The 20,336-nt window shown below is 44.5% G+C and overlaps 6 protein-coding genes across 6 annotated transcripts; 2 read left to right on the top strand and 4 right to left on the bottom strand.

Annotated features, from left to right (window-relative positions):
* Positions 1-549: 549 nt before the first annotated feature.
* Positions 550-1,692, bottom strand: AOL_s00170g98 (uncharacterized protein; the record flags this gene model as incomplete). Its single annotated transcript, XM_011127727.1, has 3 exons — positions 550-892; positions 954-1,451; positions 1,511-1,692. The coding sequence occupies 3 exons, from the start codon at positions 1,690-1,692 to the stop codon at positions 550-552; spliced, it is 1,023 nt and encodes a 340-aa protein (XP_011126029.1).
* Positions 1,693-2,799: 1,107 nt separating this feature from the next.
* AOL_s00170g99 (uncharacterized protein) lies at positions 2,800-3,324 on the bottom strand (the record flags this gene model as incomplete). Its single annotated transcript, XM_011127728.1, has 1 exon — positions 2,800-3,324. One exon carries the CDS (start codon positions 3,322-3,324, stop codon positions 2,800-2,802), a length of 525 nt encoding a protein of 174 aa, XP_011126030.1.
* Positions 3,325-3,757: 433 nt separating this feature from the next.
* On the bottom strand, positions 3,758-4,217 carry AOL_s00170g100 (uncharacterized protein; the record flags this gene model as incomplete). The annotated part of the gene is made up of 2 exons (XM_011127729.1): positions 3,758-4,063; positions 4,194-4,217. The coding sequence occupies 2 exons, from the start codon at positions 4,215-4,217 to the stop codon at positions 3,758-3,760; spliced, it is 330 nt and encodes a 109-aa protein (XP_011126031.1).
* Positions 4,218-6,035: 1,818 nt separating this feature from the next.
* On the bottom strand, positions 6,036-6,545 carry AOL_s00170g101 (uncharacterized protein; the record flags this gene model as incomplete). The annotated part of the gene is made up of 1 exon (XM_011127730.1): positions 6,036-6,545. One exon carries the CDS (start codon positions 6,543-6,545, stop codon positions 6,036-6,038), a length of 510 nt encoding a protein of 169 aa, XP_011126032.1.
* A 4,604-nt stretch (positions 6,546-11,149) lies between these two features.
* AOL_s00170g102 (uncharacterized protein) lies at positions 11,150-14,324 on the top strand (the record flags this gene model as incomplete). Its single annotated transcript, XM_011127731.1, has 5 exons — positions 11,150-11,287; positions 11,415-11,721; positions 11,802-11,914; positions 12,021-12,389; positions 12,588-14,324. 5 exons carry the CDS (start codon positions 11,150-11,152, stop codon positions 14,322-14,324), a joined length of 2,664 nt encoding a protein of 887 aa, XP_011126033.1.
* A 3,889-nt stretch (positions 14,325-18,213) lies between these two features.
* AOL_s00170g103 (uncharacterized protein) lies at positions 18,214-19,642 on the top strand (the record flags this gene model as incomplete). The annotated part of the gene is made up of 2 exons (XM_011127732.1): positions 18,214-18,816; positions 18,875-19,642. The coding sequence occupies 2 exons, from the start codon at positions 18,214-18,216 to the stop codon at positions 19,640-19,642; spliced, it is 1,371 nt and encodes a 456-aa protein (XP_011126034.1).
* Between the last annotated feature and the right edge of the window lie 694 nt (positions 19,643-20,336).

Raw genomic sequence — 20,336 nt, forward strand, 5'->3', positions numbered from 1 at the left:
AGAGTCCGTGATCAGTCAAATTTTTGAAGATACATATGTATCGATGCTTATTTAAATATTTGCAAGCTTGGACCTGGAGTCCGGTGACCAATGTGGCGAGATTCTGAACTTGGTTTGGTCTACAGGGCATCATAAGGGTATTATAAGCCCGATACTTATCTCGTAAACCAGAAACCCGATGCCCCGCTTTCCAATACAAACATAATCTTGTAAATTTTCACAAATTATCTGTAAAGGTTCCCGACGCGACTTTCTCCATATCTTAAAGGCAACACAAATAATACAACGAAGAGTTAGCATGCCGAAGTTAGCTCCCAATGCAAAGTAGCTATAGCTAATTGCTGTGAATGTGCGGATCTTAGCCTCGTCTAGATCTAGATTAATTTTAGTGCTGCGACCTGAATTTTCGATATGATAGGTCAAAAATACATCAATACTGCATAGCTTTTTAGGACACTTTGTCGATAATATAATATTATATAGATATGTACATGGCACGAACGATAAAAGTATTTACAAGCCCAGCAAAACTTCCTCTAGTTCTACAACTCAAGCAGGGATGCACTGAGAATAGTAAGCGTTTTGAGCGGAACATTTGTAGCCACTAACGCAAACGGTAGCTCCTGTCCAGCCACTACCGCCGCACTGCGACCAAGCCGTAGCTGTTCCACCTCCAGAAGATGCGGTGGTGGTGGTTGTTTTAGCTGTGGTGGTAGTTGTTGTGGTGGTTGTCTTGGCTGTTGTAGCAACGGTGGTAGTAGCCGCTTTAGTGGTGGTGACGGTTGTAAGAGTCGTCTTAGCGGTTGTCGTGGCCGCAGTGGTTGGATTGCTTCCTCCGCAAGTGAATGGTCGAGGGCCAGGGATAACATAGCTAGGGAGAGGTGGGTAGTAACTAAAATACACAAGTTAGCATAAGAGAGAGAAAAAGTACGACTTAGGCCTAGAACACTTACATGTTGACCAAAACACCTGGGTCGTTTTGTGCATATGCACCAGGGAAAGAGACAGTAGGTGGGCTTGCAGTGCCTCCACCAACAATATTGATCTGTGCGCATTCCATATAGAATTGTGCGCCAAGATTTGAACCAGCACCATGAAGAGCGAGAAGCTCTCCTCGAAGGAAATAGTTTCCAGGAGGGATACAGTCTGGAAGCTTGAAGCTCACCAAACCCTTGGCAGCATAGAGCTTATCGACAGCCCAAACGTTAGTGGCGGAATCCCAACCATCTTCATAGACTTTAAACCACTTGAGTCCAGTAACAGACTCTTGGAGAGCATTAGGAACAGCGGCCAAGTAGGCCATGATTGGTCCTTTATGGCCTGGATCCACCGGGTCAGCAGTATCACCAGCGTCTCGCCCGGCTAGGGTGTGGTGCCATTCTAGACCAATAGTAGCGCCCGAGGGCACTTGAATTATTGTGGATGGATATGGCTTGTTCAGTGGATTAGGACTAGGGAAATTCCATTAGCAATTGAATAGATACCGAAACTAACTCGAATGAATACCTACCCTCCGTTACAAATAATATCGTTAGACGTAACATCGTTAATAGGGCCATCGTATGATGGCACCCTAATACCGACGGTATGTCCTTGTGCAACGCCGTTGACCCAGAGTTCTTGGAAGATAGTATGAGCCGAAGCAGCTCCTACCGCTAAAGCAGCGGATGCAAGTTTGCTAAATGCGACCATTTTGATTTTCCTTTTCGTGCGTTAAGTGTAGAAAGGAACTTACTTCGAAAGACAATTAATTCTGGATGCTTGCTATGAAGATAAAAAGTGTAACTGAGTTCTGGATCGTAGGTATACCATTCATCTTTTATACGCTCACTCTCCCATCCGACTAGTCGCGGAACCGCAAGCTAGCACGCGTTGTATATCCATGAGCCTTGCTTGTCTTGGATCTCCTGCTGGGATCATATAATTATGCTATATTGAGATTCCCTAATGACGACGACAAATCTTACAGCTCGCTATTTTTTTCCTTCAAAATGCCTGTTTTGAGACCAATGAACTACCCCATGAAATGTATGGAAGAGTCTATGGTCAAGGCATTCATTCAACGGATGAACGGATATACCTCGATCGAAATACCATGCGAAAACTCAAGCCAACGGATCTTTTCATGGTATTCAACCACGGAGGACCTGCGTCCGAAGCCAATAAATAGACAAGCTTTGTTATAATGCGAACTAAGGCGTCTTGTCCCGTTCTCGTGATCATCCTTCAAAGCTTGTTTTCGAAACATCGAAACATCTTTAGAACCATGGAATCACTTCCAACGCAGGGGTGTGTTGCAGGATTGACGGTTAAATAGTCCGAAGTTGAAGTCTGAGGGCAAAAAACGGCCCGGGATCCGGATCATACGCATAATACCTGGTTGCGCGCGTGCAATCCTCTCTTACTACGAAATTGACCTAAGAAGCTTACTTTCCATGGTTGATTATGAGTTTAAGGCTATTCTTTTCATATTCCTCACGCTCACTTGAGTACTTGGGACCAAGTATTCTAGAATTCTGAGGACTTGTTCCTAAAACACTAGACTAAGATTAATTTATATTGGGTTGTAGATAGTACCCTTGCAAGTAACCTTTGGACCTGATATAACAATCTATTTCCATACTAAAGATCTTAAGTATATCTTATCCTTCGATTTAGTCATGGCCATAGGATGATTCACCACCTTCAAGTCGAAGGCATATCGATAGAACTGTAAGATGAAAAAAACGCCAAGACACCACAAAGATATTACAACAGAATACATTACATGGTAATTGAAAAGAAAATGATGTTAAGCGACTATAAATGCAAGAAGCTCTTTGGCGGTTTATCTGGCCAGGCGCCTATTCCAGAAACATCCTTAGAGCTCGAGCTCGTACTTGGAGCTTCCTCTCTACTTTGTCTTAGCGACTCTATCTCAACACTGACCTCATGTTTGACCACTACGGCAATTGGTTCCAAAGTCTGCATCGCCCCGATATCGTCATCTTCGGAGTCTGGATCTCTCCTTGCGGCTCTGCTTACTCGATTTGTGCCTGCTCTACTCGTCATATCAGAAGAACTTTCTTCGGGCTGTCCGTGAAAGGCCCGGATTGCTCGTCTTCTTTTATGACCAGTTGCCCAGAGTATTAGCCATTTAATGCTGGGGGCGCAAACGACTATCAACCCGCAAGTTATTTCCCCAGAGTCCCAAGTAAGAAGGTCGTGGTATGTGAATGATTTGGCAGAAAGGACGATAGCTGTCCGAGCGACCGTGCAACATATCGTCAGGAGACCTAGAGCAAACATAAGAGCCAGCCCCCACTTTTCGGCTGTTGGAAGCATGATATGTGGAAGAATGAAAAATGGAATGACAAAAACTATATTACTGCGTTAGTATCGCCATATACTGAAAGATTGACCATGGTAAAGATATTTTAACCCACTAATGATATCTGTAAGAAGGTGTAGGGTGGTGAGGTATATAACGCCAGCTTTCCGACTAAAAGAAAAGCAAAACTCCTCAGGGTCGGTACTCCAGTTTGCAGCTACATTTCCGCAGGAAAATATATTTGTGACAAGAAATCCGATATAGCTTAGGAAAACAAGTATGCTAGTAGCATGAATAGACCATCTTAGCCCTGTCAGCCACGGAGGCACAAGGTAAGTGTATAGGGCCATAAATGCCGCCTTGATTACCCAAAATATCGTAAATGTTACGAATGATGAGAAAAAAAGTAACTATGAAAAGTTTGTAGGTACCCGTTAGCCTAGGGCGTTAACGTTGAAACCGGTTAACCCAAGTTTGAGTAAGCCTTACCCTCAACATTATTGATAGTTTATCCTTGTCTTCAGTGTTTTTGAGCAGGTCAGGGTATCCGTTCACACTGAAATTCGCAACCGGCATATTGAAAAAGTTGAGTCTATGGAGCTCAATAGCGATGACCTCCTCGGCCAAATAGAGGGCTACACATAGTGTAATGAAGATATCTGTCCACCCGAATTTTGTCTGCAGCCACCATCTTACTGCTTGTTTAAAAACAACTACGACAACTGCTAAGATGAAGAGGAATAGCTTCAGGCCCTAGTAAATTTGAGAATGTCAGTTTGGTATATATGTATACATAACAAATCAGTAGTGTGATAATTTTAAGCAAAGACAGCTAGCTAGCAAGGATGTAGGATGAAGTGAAAAACAGTTCGTGAATACTTACTATTGCCTGAGAAGCTGTGAGCATTTTGGAACACTGATTGCGAGCGACACACTTGCAGCGAACAAAATACTTTCAGGCACGAAGATGAATGTTTTTTGGTCGTCAAAACAAATTACGGTACTTGACTCCAACCACGGATTTAGAAGTGATCCCCAGATTACTAGCGGAATGGGCGTAAGAATCCTGTCCTTCCATTCCCAGAAAGTAGTATCCGCATGCAAAGGCAGGGTCCATACTTTATAGCTTCCAGAATTCCATGCCTGTGCCATGTGGTTCGGGACTGTCTATCATTAAGCGAAATGATAGTTCGATTAAAGCAGCAAGACCAAGCAGGTAAGACAATTGCAACAGCTACATATTTCAAACATTTCGATAACGACTTCTTTGCATGAGAGGTTTCAGTAAGTTCATTCTCGAGGTGGGTACTAAGGAGCTGTGGCGTCGGTACTACAGCCCAAAAAATTAGGCTTCTATACTATTACACTCCGAATCGAAAGACGCCATAGAAAGGGGTACTCTATGCAGCCTCGAAAATCGGATATTCACTGCCACAAGAAACCGGTCGGATTTCCGTGATACCAGTATAGTGAGCCCGTAATGGACTTGGGCAAACAAAATCATGTAAATGAAAAGTTCCCGAGTGGAATCGAAAGCGAAGAGGGGCCTGTGTTGCCACTGTTGGAGAGCGGCGAAAATTAGATTACTACGAATTGAGAACTTCTACGCGAAATCGACGTTCAGCCACCTGCCTAGTTGAGATAGAACCCGAGCTACAGATAGCATGAAACGATTCAGATGTGGGGCCACTTCGTGGATTGGTTGCGCCATATTAATGAAAATTCAGTGAGCTGCATAAACATAGGTACATATGTGCACGGCCGACATATTGTACATGTACATGTACTATAGTTCCGATGTTGCATGTTTTACCACAGTAGATTTTGCAAGGTTGAGGCTCAAGCATTTAGGAACAATCCACATGTCAAGTGGAGTTCGTGGAGTAAGTTTGGCTAGAGGGATTTTGGACTGAAAAGTCGACAGAGCACTCTAGCTTGAGATATGCTTTAAGTACTGTCGATATCAAAACATGCTAGGATATATATTATGCTTAAATCACCTTTCTCCATATCTACGCTTATTCTTGATATCATGTCATTCGTGGCCTATATTAAGTCTCGGGCCCACGGCCTTCACTTGACAGCGTTCCTAGAGTACGTACTAAGATCCACAACAGATAGTGAAGCTATGGAAACTATGGGCCCAGAAACTTCTAATGACTCTGGCTTCGAACTCAATTTGGAGGAGAACGGCGTGAGTTTTTTTTAAGATTGATATACCGCGAATTAACTAGCATCGGTTATAGCGCCCGAGAATAGTTTAGCTATCTGTTCCGGAGCCAAGCCCGAGAACCTTATCGAAAGAAAAAAACATGCACATGCGTTGCATTGGACCATGACTACGGAAAATCACAGCGGTATAGGGTAGTTAAAATCTTGCGGGTTAGACGTCTCTTGTTGCCAGCTAGTGATAAATAAGATTTTTGTCCTGCTACGCTGAATCTTTACGTTAGGAAACGCAGGCTCTAAGTTTTCATAAGCTTATTTCAAGTGTCAATATTTACTCGGAGAGACATGTATATATAAGCGGCAAGTCCTTAGCAAGAAGCCCATGACATTTTTTAGTTGACCTATCAGGTAATAGTTAACTGTTGATCCTAGTCTCGGAGTTGGTAAGTCCCTAATTCCCCAAGTTTTACAATATTAAATATTGAACCTTGATAGGTTATAAAATGAAAAATAAAGGCAATGTCTTCTAACTGCAGGAATATTCATAGCATTTTTCTTAAGGAAGATCTAGATTTAGCCTTTCTAGTCTCCCATCCTGGTGAATATTTGTTCCTCCTTCCATTGCTGACTCTTCGATAAAGGCGTCCATCAGAGTCGATAGCTCTAAAGATAGTTGATCCTCTGGCATCGTGCCACCGTATGAGGGCTCGATGCTCGGGTACGCCTCCCAGGGGGATTCCCAATCCGTTCCTTCGACTGAAATGGCAGTCGACGGTACTGTAGGAGATTTTATTACAGGTACCGGTGTAGAACCCCAACCTTCTGGACTACTGAAACTCCCCGTAGAAGCAAGATCCCTAACTCCAACCAGTCCAATTTCTTGAGAGTAGCCACTGCTACCGGGTAGATATTGCAATTGGTTCTTAACTACGGTTGGGTCTTCGTGGCAAGAGTCCGGTGGTTGTAGTAGTCCACTAGATTTATTATCTTCGGATGATTTCTCTGAGACTGTACTGTTCGCTATTTGGCTTTTTTTGAAAGCACATGTGCAAGCCTCGCCCTCCATACACCGACATTTGCACCGCTTTCCTGGATAGTAGCCGAGTGAGCCCAGAACCTCACTAATGATATAACGGAGCCCTTACCATTTCCCTCTGAAGCACCATTTCGAGCCATCAATTCACATTTGCATCTGGTATGGAGAGAGCGCGAATGGCGTAAGGACCGACAGTGGTGACATTGTGATACTGGCCGACCTTTCCTACCGAGCGGCTGAAGTGGACGTTCTATACATGAAGATCAGCGAACGCAATGCGGCAGCCATATTATGGCAGCTGACACCTTCCGGACGAAATACCAATATGCTGGCAGTTTGCTGCCCGATGACCGCGGATGCAAGTCTCACAGGCCCAGGTTACACCGTCTATAATCATTCTCGGGGGGTTGTTAGGGAGAAACGCGTAAAAGGAAAACAATTTCTTTTCGGACACATGCGTATCTGTGCCTATGTGGCTAGTGCTCCTGTTTTCCGGCTGCGGATTTAAATGCGCACCGCAGCTGCGGGCTTGGGACTTGTCCAATGCAATGCAAGGGACCTGGAATATTCGAATTCTTCGTTGAAGCTTCGCGTGCTAGCTTCATGTGGTGACCATAACACTAATGCAGGACAGCGAGGAATCCAAGGTATTGACGTCGGCCGGATTCATCCGCTACAAAAGTAGTGGAATTTTGGACAGATCGTATGGTCATAGTATGATATCCGGCAGAAAGTTTAAGCTTAAGGCTCTTGAATTGGATTGACTCGACCCCTAATTTTGTTGGATTTTGGCAGCGACAACGCACAAATCACTCGCAAAAATCGGTTAGTCTACAAGGATCTTGCGCTATTTGTGCGGGATCACGCACATTTCTCGACATCTCTAACATAAAATCTAACAGATCCCTAGCAATGGCACAGATCAAATTCGACCTTAGGCCCTGAAACTTTACCCCCAGACGACTGATGAAGTAAAAATACACACATGTATGGTGTACCGATTCACCTCCACATTTATAGTTTTTCCTTCATCGAAAAATGCGGGTTTGAAAATTCGAATTAGTTGAGGACGCCGGCGCCTTGTGCGTGTCCTTTATCGCCTTCTCCTATTAGTATATTAGAGCCGTATGGTTACCGGAATGGTATATCTCTCCTTTTGAGCATAATCTGATGCTATGTATCCCGTAGAGCCGCCATACTCGAAGCCGGGTGATTGGTTCGACGACTCGAGACTGCATAAGTCCGGCTCTATTCCTATGATGCTCTCACCACTTCTGTGGAATGTCTTTCGTGGCTGCGGCGAAGATATAACTTGACAACGCCAATCTGACCGGGATCGCGGATTTCATTATATTAGCGGCTGCATGTGGATGAGACCACCACTCTCGAGAAAAAAATGATCCAGACATTCCGACAGGGCGCACCAGGAAATGCGGGCTACATAAATCAGAGCGGTGCAGGGTAACAAAGCCGAAGCACTTAACGCTATATTTTCGTTTCGGGTCACGTTCGCCCAGAATCTCCATTGGGGATTGAAAGTTTTCATGAATTCAGTCCATCGATATTGACTTCTATATCACATTTGACAACAATCCATACATATACGTGTTGCTATAGGTGCTAATATCGGCATTATTCCTCTGCTACCAATTTACCCTTCAAATTTTAGATTTCGACATGCTGCTGACGTTAGTACACTTAGTCGCGCTGTATCTGGGCGCGCGTATGAGGCGAGCTTATCTATATCAATAACTACATATTGACTTCCTCACCTCGGCCGATTAGGTAGCAAATTTGCGAAGCTTTTAGACCCTGATCAAAGGCGAAAACGAGAAAAAGACAGGGGTCGGACCAGAAGATGAATTTTTCAAATTTTGTAGAGGAAGCAGTCATCCAGGTGTCAATTTGACGAGTCTTTTCTAATGCGTGACGAGTAACTTGCAAACCATGGAATTATACGTCGAAATTTATGTGACGGTTGTTTTGGTCTGCGCGTTCTCGCCCGTATCGTTGTGATGAATTATAATTGCATATATCACTTCATTTGAGGTGGCGTAGTGTTTTCGTTTTAGAATTTGTCCCTCCTTCCAGCGATGCATCACGTACGTACATTAAAACGAGAAAAGGAGACGACAGTAAGTGACCATTGCCCCCTCCCCATACTCCACTCAATTGTCAAGAGCCTCACAACCACAATACACTAGATCGCAAATGACCTTTTTCACTGTACTAGTCCTTTTATAGTCGCACGGGCAAGATCTGGTTCGACGCCGTGGTAGGAGATTGTGAGCAAAGCTGTTTATAGGATCTGCCATGGGATTTATGACGTAATTGTCTAATCTACCACAATTTCGATCTACACCGTTGGAGCCTACCACTCTAGTAAAACAAAACAAAGGAACCAGGGCTCGTAAAGTTATATCCGAAGGCTTAAGCTTACTTTGTATTTGCTTTGTTCTCTTTTTATTTATATATACTCTGTATAAATTTATTTTATCTTCCTTTTTTTATTTTTTTTTAAAAAAAAAAAACTTTGCCTCAGAGCTTCGGGGGAAAGAATAGCCCCCAAAAAGCACAGCGGGAATAAGAAGGGTCAAACAGCTGAGAGTTGGTATCCAAGATCTTACAAAATATCGATATCCTACATCACACGAAACTGAAAATCAATCACCATATACGGGAAATTGGAGGATTGTGGGGGTCGTGATCCCAAAAACGCCATTCTCAGCTAAGCCTAACCGCCCAGGCGCCCAGAAGCCTTGTAATTGCACATATTCGTATACTGGATGCTTGGCCTTACCTTCCAAGCTAACTATTGCACAACGCTGGTGACATCCAGGCTAAGTATAGGTACTCAGACTGCAGCTGTGCAGCTGTGCTTATATATGTACAAGTGTCAAGCCGTAGTGTACTTATATACCTATTTTCGGAGCGTCTGTACTGTGGCTTTATGTTGATTGGCGGCCCCGCTAGACCCCGCTAGGCTAATTTCTTAGCTCTCCACACTAACAACAACGGAATACATGGTCAAGTCCCCATTTGGGTAACTTGTTGTATACGCTATCGCGCTACTTTCAAGTGACACTAAACACGAAAACTTATATTATTTCGAACTACCAATGGCACCTGATCATTTAAATGGGGTGGCAGGTGCTTGCATGTTCGCGCTGTTGGGAGTGCAGTATTACTTTGGATGCCCCACAAGAAGGGCTCTTGGAAGAAGCGAATCATATCTACCATATCGCTAGAAATAACGAAATCAAAGGTGTCTACGAATCTCGTACATATATGCACATGCACACTGAACGGGCCTTAAAAGAACATCCTTGTCTAGGAATGCTTCCTCAACAAATCGGATGCATTTCTTGGAAGCAAGCGTGCAGGGCTGCTACTGTGCTATCCTCAGAATACAGAGTATCTCATATTTGCCATCGCCTTGTTCGAACGACAGCTTAAACTTCTTTCTTCGAGTTATTTGGCCAACACCCAGAAGCCGACCGCTATAAATATCATCATTACAACTTGCGGCTGAGGAAAGGTGACACTAGAGCGAAGCCTTGCATCAACTCTGAAAGATTACAACGACTTGCCTGCGGAAACAAATTATTCCGTGATGCGTCGATAAAAAAAATTTTTTTTTTTTGAAAGAAAACGAAGATAAGCATCTTTACACCAGTATCTAGGTTCTTTTTGGAGAGTAAGCAAACCGAGGAACTGGGATTCTGACTGCCGAAGCCCCTTATTTCCCAGCCTTCTGGTAACATGGGTAAACACGGCCTTGGTAGTTACATATCCGGATATCCTCTCATGTGCTCAATGCAGGAAAATGGAGGCACAAGCCGAAGAATCTTTAGCACTTTAGCATAAGAAAATCGTGTCAGCCGCCAGCCCTAAATTCAAAGTGGATCCATCCGCACCGTGTTTAGCTATCTCCCGAAGGCCCGGCTACTTCGCTGCTAGCTATAAATTTGGTAGAAACCTTCAGCTCAAGCTCCCATGCATGTTTAACAATCGGCATTTCTCGTATCATTCTAGGGATTTCTCATCAATGCGAAAGCGGGACTACAGCCACTGCACTGTAGCCAAGACACGGGTCAAGATATCCAACTTTGGGGCTACTGAATGGGATCGGAAGCGGTGACATTGTCATCCCACAGCTTGGCTGTCCCGTTCTGCTTGGCGGATGTGTGAAGTTTAAAATCTTGTCATAAACCCAAGAGTCTTGTCCAGCGCAAACAAACCGAGGAATGTCCAAAAACGGACAAATTTGTCCAATCAAAATTCAACAGCCGTTTTAAATTTCTCTAGGATTTACATGGAGTCTCGAGCCATGGAGCTGTAGCTAGATCTAGTTCAATTGAATTGCTAAAGGATGCAGAGCTGCAGGCAGCACGAGCCTCGGGCTAACTTGATGAGTACGCACCACATGGCGTGCTTGACCCACCAACACCATTGCATGAGCATCTCCAACCTGGGACAAAACCCATCAGCAATTTTAGTATATAAAAGACAATTGGAAATGAAGCCCTGAGGAGGTTTTGTCTTCTTTCCTTTGTTTAAATCTTTTGTGACGGTTACCCAGCAAAATATTCACCATTAGGCCCGCCACTTTGGCAGGTAACGAATTTTCTGCCATGTCGTCAACTATCACGTCGGCAGTTGCTGCTGCAACTTCTGCAGCGCCGAAAGTCGCGGACCAGACTGGTATCATCGGCGGAGCAAATCCACAGCATTATAACAAGAATGATCCAATCGTTGTGTTCATCGTTCAGGTAAGACCAAATATCTACGCGGTGAACCCAATCTCATACGACGATACTTTCGCAATTTGGAGTCCTATATAGATTTTATATTCACCTGGCATCAACTGACGAAAAGCTATTGACGGAATTCGTATAGGTCTTCATCATTGTCACGTTATGTCGACTTCTTCACCTGCCACTATCCAAAATTCGGCAACCGCGTGTTATTGCGGAGGTTATCGGTGGGATCATTCTCGGTCCTACAGTGATGGGCCGAGTGCCGAATTTCACCACGACAATTTTTCCACAAGAAGCAATGCCAAACCTCAATCTTGTCGCAAATCTTGGCCTTGTACTTTTCTTATTTCTGATTGGTCTGGAAGTTGACTTCCGCATCATGGTAGAGAACTGGAGAATCGCCTTGGGTGTCGGCTCCATGGGTATCGCGCTGCCCTTTGGCTTAGGTTAGTCATTAGCTTGGGGCCCCGCACCTTTAGTTCAACATGGATTTTGTACTCTTTTGCTAACGAGTATTCCAATTTAGGCGCCGCTATTTCCTATGGTCTCTATAACGAATTTGGTAGTGACGTCGGTGTTAATCAGAATGTCAACTTTGGAGTTTTCTTGCTTTTCGTCGGTGTAGCCTTTAGCATTACAGTAAGCCTTCCTTAGATTTCCCAACTAATTCTCAATTGTCGTTAAGCTCTCAGCAAAATTCCGAAGACTCGCAAGTCTATACCATTCTAACGCTATTCTCGTTCAGGCCTTCCCTGTCCTGTGTCGTATCCTGACGGAACTAAGGCTCCTCGGAACCAACGTCGGTGTGATTGTCCTGGCAGCAGGTAGCGGAGATGACGTTGTAGGCTGGATTCTTCTGGCTCTCACAGTTGCTCTCGTGAACGCTGGTACCGGAATCACTGCCCTTTACGTTCTACTTGTTGCCATAGGGTACATTTCGTTTCTTTTCCTGGCTATCAAACCCGCTTTCCGCTGGTATCTTCGGAAAACTGGCAACCTAAAAGACCCCAGCCAAGGCGCTCTTACCGTCACACTTCTTTTGTGCTTGGCGTCGGCATGGTTCGCGAACGTTATCGGTATTCACGCAATCTTCGGCGGCTTCGTTGTTGGACTCGTAAGTATAGTACTCCTACATATACACCGCAATGACCTTGTTCCTCGTTCTGGGGCAAGAACCTCATGCATAACCTTCAGTCCCAATTTAACATTAGGCCCCTTCCCTCGACCCGCCGAGGGCAGCCTTCAACCCTTAGTTCCCACTACTTGATCGTTAAGCTCAAATTTCTGGCACTGACATGCAACTTTACGTTAGATTTGTCCTCGTGACGGAGGTTTCGCACCTGCAGTTGCAGAAAAGATTGAAGATCTCGTAACTGTGCTATTCTTGCCACTATACTTTACCTTGTCCGGTCTTCGAACGAACATCGGACTTCTCAACAGCGGCATTGTCTGGGGATACGTTTTCGGTGTCCTATTAGTTGCTTTCTTTGCGAAACTTACTGGTGCTGCATTAGCAGCTAGACTTTTCAAACTCCAATGGAGAGAATCTTTGGCAGTCGGTGCCCTCATGCAGTGTAAAGGACTGGTTGAGTTGATTGTGCTTAACATCGGCTTAAATGCGGGAATTATCTCTCAGCGAGTGTTCACAATCTTTGTCGTCATGGCTCTCGTTACTACTTTTGCGACTACCCCACTCGTCAGTTTCCTATATCCGGAATGGTATCAGAAGAAATGCTTAGCATGGAGAGCCGGAAAAATTAACTGGGATGGCACACCAACAGGCGTATCAGATGATACTGATACCCAAGAGCCTAAAGTTAAAACCACTGTCAACAAGCTTACAGCTCTCCTTCGTCTTGAGAGTTTGCCAAGTTTGATGGCCCTGATCCTACTCTTGAAAGGCGAAAAGGAGGCCGCTGCCCCAGCTGTCCACAGATCCAAAACCTCAAAGGTAGGAAAAGACGCCTCTGAGTCGGCTAAAAACGAGGATGGACCTGCAGTCAAGTCCCGGCCTCTCGGTCCACGATTTGAGGTCCATGGTCTTCGCCTTCGAGAACTAGATGAACGTACCTCTGCTATCATGCGTGTGACCGAGGACAGCGAGCCTGCGCGAGACCCTGTTATCAATTTCTTCAAGGCTTTCGGAAGAATGAATAGTATGGCCTGTGTCACAAACCTTGCCGTCATTCCAGGAGATTCGTTCTCGAGCGCTTTGTCTGACCGCGCCAAAGATGCTTCGTCTGATCTTGTCGTTGTCCCGTGGAGCGAGACCGGGAACCTAAGCGATGACTACACATACGAAGAAACCCCAGACAGCAGGAACCAACGTTTCGAATCCGGCCCATATGTCAGCTTCGTCTCTTCTCTTATCCAGAACACTGCTTCTAGTGTTGCTCTTTTCATCAACCGTGGATTTGGTGGTGTTGGAGGCATAGATATCAGCGAAAGGCGTCCAAAGCGCCGTGGTAGCATCATTTCTGGAGCTATCTCTCGAGTCAAGTCTGGTATCGAGGAACCTACATTGCCAATTCTTGACCTGAGCCATCACATCTTCTTTCCATTTATCGGCGGCGCAGATGATCGTGCTGCCCTCCGCTTCGTTCTCCAGCTCGTAAACAACAACATTAACGTCACTGCTACTATCGTCCAAGTTGTTCAAAACAGCACATCCGCAGCTCAGACCTCCACATCTTCCAGCACAGCCACTCAAAATGATGCTGCCTTCTACCTCCAGATTGCTGCCTCTCTCCCCGATGAGATTGCCGCTCGTGTTGTATTCGAGACTCTCGAGACTGAGCAGCCGATCCAGACCATTGTTACTCGCGCTAAGCAGGAAGTTGGCATTATTCCAGACGCAGGAGACCTTGTTGTCGTCGGCCGAAGCCATATCGAAAACTACGACTCTCAAATTGCCAGTGTCACAGTTGAAACCGCACCCAGTGTATCGATTGATGCTAGGAAAACCGTTGGCTCTGTTGCCGCTAGTATCATTGTTTCGCAAGTCAAAGCGTCTGTTTTGGTTTATCATTCTTCTGGTTCCTCTCTTTAGTTTCTTTACGCTGATCGGGTTTAAATTCCGTATGTGTTATGACATCTTTTGTTCCTTTTCTTTTTCTAAATATCTAGCTGGGCTATATCAGGATCAGGACGTGATATGACATTCGTTGGCGCTTTGAATTACACCAGGTGCATGTAATGCTTCTCAAAAACTTTAATACCTCACGATATACATGATATAAAATATTTTACATTTTTCTGTCGCTAAGCTTTAGATAGTATAAGACAGCTCTCTATAAGTAATCGACTATGAAGAATACTTTATGAAGTCGCTATGATCATATGAATTATGGCCTCTTATACCCTCTGGAGGCTGTTCTTCGGCGTTCCCACCGCTCCTTTATAAATATATATATAAAGAGATTCCACATGATTAACCAAGCCACAGTGTCAAAGATTTTAAGTAACAGACAGGGCCAACAATCTACGCGACATGTTAAACTTATATCGTATCGCCTCTTCATACCTCGCGATAGTAACGTCAAAAATGGACTAATATTTACGTAAAATAATACCGGCCGACCACGACCGGCCAAATCATTTTTGAGCCTACAATAATAATGCATGTGCTGTGTGGAGTATAGCCAAGGTAGCGGGAACAATTAACCTGCTAGCCTGCTAGCTTGCGCCTGCCGACGCACGCCCACTGCTGAATAAAGACCGACCCATGCAACGACCTGAGCTGAGCGCCAAGTTCGTGGCGTCACGATTAATGATTAATGTTTGCGTGCATAGCGCGGTGAACTTTCGAGTTTGGTTGCGTCCAGATACATGTATGATAGTATTTGGATAGAAACGTTCGAAACGTCGAAAATTTAGAATAGATGTGGAATTTGCTATGTAAAAGACCGTCTACAAATATTCCAGGACGTGAGGCATCCCATAGGATCATTTGCACACAATGCCGTCATGTAAATTAAGTAATAGTGCCCGCTTGCAAGTACGTACGTAGCATCAGTCGTTACGTGGCTGTTAAGCCAGGGTGCATGGCGCCTGGTCTCGAGGCTAACCAGGCAAGCATCATCAACAACACACATAATCCAACAATGCATATTGCGATTTTTCCCAGATGCCAGATATGTTCATTAGGTAGTTGACCTCAATTCAATCATCAGAGCCAATATTAATACTAGCTTCGTTCTGTCACTCTAGAAAAAGTTAGCACATAGATTTCGAAATTTCCCGACAGATTCTGAGTTTTCACTTGCGGAAATATTTGGGTAGTTCAGTAACCATAAACTAAAATAGTCTAGACCTACTAGACTATGTACTCGACGAACATGATTTATTAAAGATACCATAGCTTGTGGGCTCTGAGGCCTTGTGATCAATCCAAAAACCTGTGGGATAAACCAAACCAATTTAAATTCAACTTTGGCTTCTTGGAAGAGTAAAATGAATATTTTAAGGTGGAATATTATCATCAGAACTAAAAGTATATTGGGCGGAGAAAAGCCGCAAGGCGAGAAGTAAAAAAGGGGTTTCGTGGTTACTTAGATCAAGACGCTACGTTTTACAATATCAACATAGTATGATATGGTGAGATGAAGTCAACGTAATTAAAGGGTAAGAGATTGGTTTAAAGGCGAGCGCGAAGATACTCAACAAGGTGAATGAGGGGTTAAAGGCAATTGGGAGGGGGGGCAGATTGTAATTATTATGGTAATGCATGCACGGATAATATTATTCCCGCATAACATTGTGAAGAGATGCCGCATTATAGTGGCACGTTACCATCCCCACCTAACTGGCTACATGTATCGATTGGTATTAGTATTATTGATGGCATATGCTGTCTATAGATCTAGTTGGTATGAAATAAACTTTCGGATTCGAGTTTGTAAGTTCTCCACGTTTAAACCTAGGCATAACTAATTGGTCGGAATGCCGAGAAACTCCGACACCAACTCGGAGTATTCGTGTTCATTGATGTGTCTTATTAAACTATATTTCCATATTGGGCCTGGTAAACCATCTTTCATGCAAGAATGAAATTTTTTCATTGGCCTCATGATGACTGACTACACCGGTTTCGTTCTGCTTTTGGTCCGCGAGAAAAGCCGGAGAACACTGCGGGTCCAAACAGGTAAGTATATGCGCCCCTGACCTTCAATGGGTCATTGGTGACTCTAAGATAGGAAAGAGCTATCCAAGCCTTTCCACTTAAGAAAGGGTGACCCATTTGCATTTAGTTTAGCTCGTTCTTGAATCAGGGCAAACTCTCCGCGGGTGCATTACAATCAGACCAGCCCACTAGTTAAGTTACGAGATCTCGAGACTGGCCCACAGTGTTTCACTGGCTTGAGGAGAAATGTGTTGCCAAAACGTTAGGGTGCTCGCACAGGGGACCCTTGCCAGCCCGCCAGACCAAGCGACGGCTCGCTTGGACACAAGAATTTTGAACCTCAGACAGCGCTCAGAGATGGAGGGAACCGAGCGATATCGTATGTCGATGTTTCAAGCTAACGTACCTATCAGCTATTGTTTCTGATTTTACTGCTACTATCACTAATCGATAGTTCAATTGATCAATATACGGTACCGTGATCATAGAAACCAGTAGCCAAGGTCCTAGGTCTGAAACATACAGATACAATCGCACAGGCCTACGTACTTCCCAAGAACAATCAAGCACTACTAAATAAATTTAATTACACCTCTGAGTACAGTGAATAGACTTGTACTCCTCCAAGTCTCAGTTCGTGACTCTGGCTTGCCATTAATTCTCACTGGTTGGATGTTGTACACCATTGCCTAAATGACTTGGCTAAGGAAAGCCAATGCCCATTGCTAACAGCTTATAATATATGTACGTAGTAGGTATAGGAACCATATTTGCGGAGAATTTGATCCAATAGATCTAGACAGATCGAAGAGCAAAACCGCAGTTCGTGCATGGCCCCTGCATCTTAAGACAGCCTGTTATATAGATGGGGCTAGACCTATGATAGTAGCACAGTCGTTGGTGTTTATTGCCTCGGCCTGCTTTTGCTGCCGGAGGTAGGTTCCGAAATATGGCTATGTGGGTCCTGGGTGCGCAATGAAAAGCTTGAGCTCCGCCCCCACTAAACGCCTTTTGCGGTGGCTTGTTATGTTAGTCTTTCGGTGCTGAAACTCGCCACGATCTCCAAGCATATCAATTTTTGAGCAGTAGTTATCCTAAAAGATGATAGTGAGTAAACTAGTAGGAATGAGGAGGCAATTAGCCACAATATTCTATCCGTTTAATATACTAGATTTCCTAAAATGGAGCGGTGTATAACAGTTTTTCCCCTCATTTTTACGCTTTCGGATAGCCTCTCCACCGTTCTCCGTCTGTGGCGGGTGAGAATTGATACGCTAGTCAGAGATCGCAGTCGCACATGCAAGATCAAAAACAAAAACTTACGACATAATTTTGAATTTTATTGCATGAGGAGCTAGTTATCAATGTAGAGACATATTAGTTATCGATTGAGGAAACTAAGCCTCCGAGACATTAGGCATTGGATCATGGTGTTATCTACTGGCGAGAATGTAGGCTTGAGCGGAGCGAGAACCGCTTGTACCAAACTATCAGTCGATAGCTACGCGGCGCTATGCATCGGCTCTTTTGGCAGGGGGGCTATGGTCATAGCATCGTAAGAGACTCAGAAGGATGCCGCAGTTAGCATGCTAGCACTTCACCATCTATAAATCATGGCCTCTCCTCCCTCCGATCTGCAACTTTTTTATCATCATCAGCAGCAGCAGGATCAATACTCTCTACAGCTTCCAGCTTAGACATCGCATTCGATCTTCTCCTGAGAATCATTCTTATAGCTTATAGCTTAACAGCCTCTCCAAAGCTATCTACGAGCGTTATATTCACACAGATATATATATATATATATATATCCAAGATGTTGAACCTTCTTCCTACTCTTCTTACTGTTGCGAGCATCGCCTCCAGCGCTTTCGCAGTTCCAGTTGTTAAGGTTGCCAACTCGGGTATCGCCTCAGCGATCCCTGATCAATATATCGTCGTCTTTAAGAATGGTGTCACGGACTCTGCCACCGATGCCCATACTCGCCGCATCAGCTCATTCCATTCGACAATCGAAGCGAGAGACCCTAAGGGAAGGAAGGGCAGGAAGACCCGTGGTCTTCATAAGAAGATCAATGTTTCGGGAAGGTCAAAGTTTAGGGGTTACACGGGAGAGTTCGACAAGGCCACACTTCAAGAGATTCTCAAGTCCCCAGAAGTCGACTATGTTGAGCAGGATGCCGTGGTCAAGGTCAACCTTGATGGTATCCCAACTGAAGACCTAGCCGAGGAATCAACCGAGGAGTCCGAGTCTAATAACCTTGAGAAGCGTGTCTACCGATCCGATTCTACATGGGGTCTCGATCGTATCTCTCATTCAAACCACAAGGCACCATATCGGTATTACTACAATGACGCATGGTCTGGCGAGGGTGTTACCGTTTATGTTATCGACACAGGAATCAAACGGGAGCATACTGTAAGTATCTCAAACCTAATAGAGCAAAAACCCTTCGGTTAACTAATAGGCTTCTTAGCAATTCGGTGACATGTACACCGGAAAGACCAGAGTCCGATGGGGAACCAATACTATCGATAATGACAACACTGATGGCGCTGGACACGGAACCCACTGCGCCGGTACTATTGGTGGCTTAACTTATGGTGTCGCTAGAAAAGTCAACCTCGTTGCAGTCAAGGTTCTTGATAATGACGGATATGGAACTTGGTCCAGTGTCATCGAGGGAATCAATTGGGTCGCTAAGGATGCCAAGTCAGGCTTTTCCGTCGCTAGCATGTCTCTTGGCGGCGGAAAATCCACAGCTGTCAACCAAGCTATCAATGCTTTGCACAATGCCGGTGTTACTGTCGTTGTTGCTGCTGGAAATGAGAACGATGATGCCAAAAACTATTCTCCAGCTTCTGCAGAAAAGGCTATTACTGTCGGTGCCATCGACGAAAAAGGAAAGGTCGCCGATTTCTCTAACTACGGAAGCACAGTTGACATCCTCGCTCCCGGTGTCAACATTCTCAGCTCTGTCATCAGCTCTAATACTGCCTCCGATTACTACACGGGTACCTCCATGGCTACTCCACATGTCGCTGGCCTCGCCGCATACTACATCAGTAAATCAATCAACGAAAACAACAAGGGTGTTACTCCAGATGAAATGAAGAACCTTCTCCTTGAGAGGTCTTGGGGTGTTGCTGAAAGCAGTCTGGGTAGCTTCCTCCGCAAGGCCGCCCCCAAAATCGCTGGAAACGGCTACTGCCCCACCGGCAATATTAAGTGTGACTTCCATTAGTTTGGGGCCGATTCCAAAAAAAACCAAACGTTTTGATTTAAAGAATATTGACTATTACGGGAGTTAACTGGGGCCTGTCTTTCTTTACTTATGCCGGGGATAATTTCCATTCCCTTAATTTAACCGATACCCTCATTACATCATGGATTCCATATAGTTGGGTCCGTCACTAATGGCCTAGTCAGAGGCCCAGTGGTATATATGCCGCTGCAGAGATTTTGGATCTCTTGTATTTGTATTTTTAATCTATCGCGCATGAGTCGGAAGGTTGGAGGGGTTGATAGTGTACTGGATTCGGGTTTCTACATGGTTGCAGGCTTTTTGTTTAAGATTTCCTATTTTTCATGTGTACTACGAAATAATGAAACAAGCATTCTGAAAGCACTTGGCAGTCCAATGTCTATCGCTATAAACCGATCATTAACGTGTAAATGTACCCGCAGTGGTTGACATACTGACTAGCGCGCCAGCCGCATGAAGAAAATGCGAAAATAAACTAATGAACTCGAATATAGAAAGGTAGACTTATAAGCCGTTAGTAAAAAGCATATGCTAGCGTATAAGTATGAAACCACTATTAACAACGAATCTCAACTAATTTCCATAAATGCTGTCAAGAAATAAAATTATATTGTCGAATATTGGCAGCCTCATAGGGAGACCTTGAGATGCGTTGAATATGTGTTATTCTGCA

Source organism: Orbilia oligospora, assembly GCF_000225545.1.
Source record: "Orbilia oligospora ATCC 24927 unplaced genomic scaffold scaffold00170, whole genome shotgun sequence".
NCBI lineage: Eukaryota > Fungi > Ascomycota > Orbiliomycetes > Orbiliales > Orbiliaceae > Orbilia > Orbilia oligospora.